General features: G+C 40.3%; 1 protein-coding gene across 1 annotated transcript in view; it reads right to left on the bottom strand.

Moving 5' to 3' along the window:
- Positions 1–797: 797 nt before the first annotated feature.
- Positions 798–6,000, bottom strand: part of SOX5 (SRY-box 5) — a 78,062-nt gene continuing 72,859 nt past the window's right edge. The window contains exons 6-7 of the mRNA XM_006769636.1: positions 4,829–5,045; positions 798–1,524 (exon numbers count right to left, since the gene is read on the bottom strand). Of these exons, the coding sequence (XP_006769699.1) occupies positions 1,221–1,524; positions 4,829–5,045 (521 nt within the window). The 3' untranslated portion in view covers positions 798–1,220. The remainder of the gene's footprint in view (positions 1,525–4,828; positions 5,046–6,000) is intronic.

Below are 6,000 nucleotides of genomic sequence, written 5' to 3'. Positions count from 1 at the left end.
CATTATATTAGACATTTAAAAATATAATTTCTGAGCCCTATATTGGTTAAGTTGTCATTTGAAGTGCAAAGTCAAGGTCAAGGTTGCTTCCAGACCAGTCACTTAGGAGGATGTGGGATTTCATCCCCAGGTGTGGGTTTAACTCACAATGGTCCAACGTTATTCCTATTAGTACCATAATCACACACATACATACACACAAAAATCCAAGATCAGAAAATATTTTTCTCTAAATTTCTTCTCTCTCTCTCTCATTTTCTCTCTCTCTCTCTCTCTCTCTCTCTCTCTCTCTTTTCACCTGAGAACAGCACCTACAGTTTCCATTTAAAAAAAAGTCAAATCTCACCAGCTGCTGGTATTTTAGGTTTTTCAAGGGATTGTCTAAGATATAACACTGTCCTAACTTAAGAAGGAACAGGAAAAAGAAAAAAAGAAAAGAAATGAACTGGGTCAACACGTCAGTACAAATTTGGCACTTGCTCAAAGATGTAGTGTGGTGTGCAATAAAGTCCTCTAAAGAAAATACATAATTGCTTATTTTGTGATGGATAGCAAGGAAGTTAAAAACAGGCTCTTTTTCCCTCTTCCCCCCCCATGCACAGACTTCCATCTTTAAAATATAGAGATGGAGAAGGTGGAAAGAAGTAAAGAGAAATTCATCTTTCTTTTTTTTTTCTGTCAGGTGCATTACAAAATAAAAAAAGGAAATAAAAGAAAAAAAAAAACAGAAAAGGAAGGAGGAAAGGAAAAGGAACCCCTCCCCCAGAAAACCCCCAAAAGAAAACAAAACTTATTTCTTTTTAAAAATTGTAGCACAAAACAACAAAACACATTCACAAGCCACTTGTTGGCACTGTGTACCTGAGTGAGAATTTCTAGAACATTGTAGAACAAACAGCCATAAAGTTTATTAAAAAAAAAAAAAAGTTGACGGGTAAGACTTCAGTGCTTGGATGTAGCAGCTGAATTACTGGCATTATTTTACCCATAGCTTATTTCAATCTCTTGTTGATATTGTTGTTTGCTTGTTGTATATATTTTTTTCCTTTCCAAGCCTTTTGAGGCTGAGGTCTATTAGTCAGCTGATGTCCCAACTATTTAAGACTAACAGTTAAAGTAACAGTCAGTGTATGAGAAAGTTAATGTGCTTGGCCACTGGTAAGGATGAACCAGCTAGGGCTTCTTTAAGTCCTAAGGTCACGGCAATCTTTTGACCCTTATCAGTTGGCTTGTCCTGCAATATGGTTTTCACTGTCACTCCCATAATCTACATCTGGGTCATCCTCTTCCTCATCGTATTCATCATAAATTTCTCCGTTGATGTCCTCAGCCTGTATCTCCTCTTTGATATGTGGCTCCTCTCCTTTCACGCCGTAAGTGCTCTGGATGACGGGCATCCCAGGCTCGGGGCTGCTAGACACGCTTGAGTGCTCGGAGGGCAGGTGAGGGGAGGGCATCCCAGCCATGGTGATGGCTCCAGGGTACACAACACCAGCAGTAGCGATGGGGATCTGTGCTTGTTGCCTGTCAAGAGAGAAATGCCCCCAAAGAGACCGTGGTGAATGAGTAGTTACATGCGGGCCTTCCTATATCATTAATTTGCTCAGTTTGTCCAACACTAAGGCAGTGATTTTCTTACTATTGCCCAACATTTAAAAGTTGTATCCTACTTCGATTCTAATGCCTTACTGCCATGTAGTGCTTTATAGATTACAAGACATGTGTTACCCGTTGGATTTTTGAGATAAATTCTGTTTTGTTACTATTCTAATTTATGAAAAAATTAAGAAGCAGAAAGATTAAGCAAAAGAAACCAAATTCTTGACCCCTAGTTCATTTCTTCTTCATTGCAGCATGCAGAAACATTGAAAAAAATAATTACAATTCAATTTTAATGGAAAGATCCTAAAGTATTAGAACTCTGAAAGTAATCGATTGCCCAGAACTCACCAGAACTAAATAATATCATATTCCACCTAATCCCTGACATAGATTTAGGTGGGGGTAGGAAACAACGCCAGTCTTATGGGAGGACAATCTCCGAAGCTACACAGGCCTCAGGGCTTAGAAAGATTCTACCCTTGTCTTAAAGGTCTGTTGTCACAGTCTTAAAGTTCTTAATAATTTTTTAACTTAAATTCTTTATTGTTTAAAGTATTACATAAGTCTCCTTTTTCCCCCATTGACCATTCCCTCGCTGCCCTCACCCTCCAACATGCCCACTCATCCCCCACTGCCCCCACCCACCGCAGTCTGTGTTCATTGATTATGCTCAATATGCATGCATACAAGCCTTTTGGTTGATCTCTTACCCCTTCACCCCACCGCCTTCCCTCATAGGTTGGACAGTCTGTTCGATGCTTCTATGACTCTCATGTTCTTCTTCATTGCAGCATGCAGAAACATTGAAAAAAATAATTACAATTCAATTTTAATGGAAAGATCCTAAAGTATTAGAACTCTGAAAGTAATCGATTGCCCAGAACTCACCAGAACTAAATAATATCATATTCCACCTAATCCCTGACATAGATTTAGGTGGGGGTAGGAAACAACGCCAGTCTTATGGGAGGACAATCTCCGAAGCTACACAGGCCTCAGGGCTTAGAAAGATTCTACCCTTGTCTTAAAGGTCTGTTGTCACAGTCTTAAAGTTCTTAATAATTTTTTAACTTAAATTCTTTATTGTTTAAAGTATTACATAAGTCTCCTTTTTTCCCCCATTGACCATTCCCTCGCTGCCCCCACCCCCCAACATGCCCACTCATCCCCCCACTGCGCCCACCCCCCGCAGTCTGTGTTCATTGATTATGCTCAATATGCATGCATACAAGCCTTTTGGTTGATCTCTTACCCCTTCACCCCACCGCCTTCCCTCATAGGTTGGACAGTCTGTTCGATGCTTCTATGACTCTCACGCTACTTTTGTTCATCAGTTTATGTTGTTCATTATATTCCATAAATGAGTGAGATCATGTGATATTTATCTTTCTCTGACTGGCTTATTTCACTTAGCATAATGCTCTCCAGTTCCATCTATGCAGTTGCAAATGGTAAGAATTCTTAATGAATTTTTAAACAGGGACCCTGTATTTTCATTTTGCATTAGGAGCTACAAATTATGGGCTAATCCTAGTAGAAAGGGATTAATAAATGGTGTTCATGCATTCTTTCACTCATTCATATGTTCATTTGTTCACTACTTCTCCAAGAAGTATGGGGTTTCATCTGAGCTTTGCAAAGAGCCATGCACTGGTGTATAAACCATAGAACCCAGACAGAGCATGATGATCTTTTCAAAGGAATGGAGGGGGTGGGGCATATTTGAAAAGGTTTTTTCTAAGGTATCCTCTGACCATTTTCATTACAGTATTTATTCTAAAAAGCTCTTGGGGTCTTACTTATTTCTGTTCCAAGTATGAGCAACTTTATTTCTGTATTTTTTGAGAAAATTCTGCAGAAGCAATGCAGTTGCAGGTAGCATATTATGGGGTGCTCAACAGCATTGCTGTAGGAAAAGATAAAACATCCCAAGAGCTGCTTTTTAAAAAATTGTTGACTCTAGCCCGGCTGTCATGGCTCAGTGGTTGAGCATCAACCTCTGAACCAGGAGGTTACAGTTTGATTCCTGGTCAGGGCACACACCTGGGTTGTGGGCTTGATCCCCAGTGGGAGGCATGCAGGAGGCAGCCAATCAATGATTCTCTCTCATCATTGATGTTTCTCTCTCTCTCCCTCACCCTTCCTTTCTGAAATCAATAAAAAATATTTTTTAAAAATTGTTGACTCTATTACTGATGTCCCCAGTTTCCTCCCCCTTTGTCTTGCCCTCCTCCAGGCCTTCACCACATGATTGTCTGTGTCCCTGGGTTATGAGAGCTGCATTCTTCATATATACTGATTTCAGAGAAAGGGAGAGGGAGAGAGCAAAACATCCATGAGAGAGAAACATCAACTGGCTGCCTTCTACACACCCCCAACTGAGGACTACTGAGGATGAAGCCGGAAACCTGGGTATATGGTTCATGCATGGTGTTCATTTTTAGGTTGTATTCTCTCAACAAAATTGTTACTTGTGGTGGCATTTATCTCTGCGAAGCCTTGGGAGTAATTAAAACCAACGAGGAAAAGAACCAGCAATACTTCTGAGTTTTGAAGAGCAAACTTCAAAATCATTTACTAGAGCCCACAACCCGGGCATGTGCCTGGCCTGGAATTGAACCAGCGACCTCCTGGTGCATGGGAGGACGCTCAACCCACTGAGTCACACAGACCAGGCAAGAGCTGCATTCTTAATTCAGAAGAGACCTTTCTCATTCACACCTGGTTGTGCCCTAAATAGAGTCCCTCATTTGTGTGCCCTACAAAGACCACTCACTGTATGTGCCTTGATCACCCAGAAACCTCTCTAAACCCAGAAATCAGTGTTTCTTTCTTTTCAAATCATTTTTTGGTTGTATTCTCTCAACAAAATTGTTACTTGTGGTGGCATTTATCTCTGCGAAGCCTTGGGAGTAATGAAAACCAACGAGGAAAAGAACCAGCAATACTTCTGAGTTTTGAAGAGCAAACTTCACAATCATTTACTTTCAGATACTAGATTTTCAAGCCAGCCGTCTACCGAGCTCATGTTAGAGCCATTGTTCCAGGCGCTCGGAGTGAACTGACAGGGATGGATGCTCCTCCGGGATCTGGGGGAGGATTTACTCTGAAAGGACACTGCTCAGGCTCTTCTCCAACATCCCGCTTCGCCAGCTAAACACACGCCTCCCATCCCATTCAATAGAACAGGAGTGTTTTCTAGAAAACACCACGGAACGGTCCGTACCCAACGTTGAAGTATTGCCGCATCTCCTGCCGCCGGTTCCGCATGATCGCCTTGTATTCCCCGATGCGCAGCTTCTTGCCGTCCACGAGGCAGGTGCGCTTCGGCCTGGGCTTGTATTTGTAGTCGGGGTACTTCTCCAGGTGCTGCTTGCTGAGACGCGCTTGCTCCTCATAATATGGCTGTTTCTCTAGGTTTGTCATAGCTTTCCAGCGAGACCCTACGGGGAAAAGAAGGTTAGGGTTCCGCTTGGCACAGCTGCCGAGGATCCTAAAGAGACACACCTGAGCACAAGAACATCTAAAGTAAAAATGTTGGCCCAAATCCAGAAGGACATAATCATGTTTTTGATTCGTGAGCTTTGACTCAAGAGGTGAGATTCCACCAGGATGGAGGTGTTAGGGGTTCTGTCTTCAAGGAAACTGTGCACCCAAAGGTCCAAATGCTGGGCAATAGATGTACTTTTTTTCTGGCATGAATGACCAAGTTAGCCAAACTGGTCTGGTATGTACTTAACAGCTTATAGGTAATTTAATGGATATATCTTTCATTTCTATGTTAGACCATGATAGAATTCAAGTGTGAACTAAAAAGTTATGCAAAAACTCATTACATATTTTGAATCTGAGGTTAATTATCTAGTTTTGAATATTTTTATGTAGGGGTGTATTACTACAAAGGTTTCTAATGTTTATTATATATAATTGCCATTCTCTCAAAATGTTTACATATATTTACAAGAATAATTATAGTTTAATAGTTCATTTTATTACAATTTTAATTATAAAATATTATATTAATGAACATGCACTGTTTACTGTGTGCTAGGGACTGTGGTAAAATTTTAGATAAATTGTTTCATTTTTATTTTTCACCACAATTCTATAAGATAGCTTTAACACCTACTTCCATAGGTTGAGAAAATTGAAGTTCAGGTAGATGAAGTAACTCACCCAAGGCCACACAACTATTAAATTGCAGATTTGTGACTCAAGGTCAGGTTTGATGGAATTGAAAGTATTCAACAATGTATGCCTTTACACACCTATACCCACCTACTAAATATGATCTAGCAGAGGTCAGAATTACATTAACAAGTAAGGAAGACTTTTAATAAAACACTTTCAATAATATATAGAGATATTACTTTATAGTATGCATTACTAATATTAACT

The sequence above is a fragment of the Myotis davidii genome, unplaced genomic scaffold (genome assembly GCF_000327345.1).
Source record: "Myotis davidii unplaced genomic scaffold, ASM32734v1 scaffold163, whole genome shotgun sequence".
Classification (NCBI taxonomy): domain Eukaryota; kingdom Metazoa; phylum Chordata; class Mammalia; order Chiroptera; family Vespertilionidae; genus Myotis; species Myotis davidii.
Note: the sequence above shows the minus strand (reverse complement) of the source record. Positions and strands in the feature narration are given on the sequence as shown.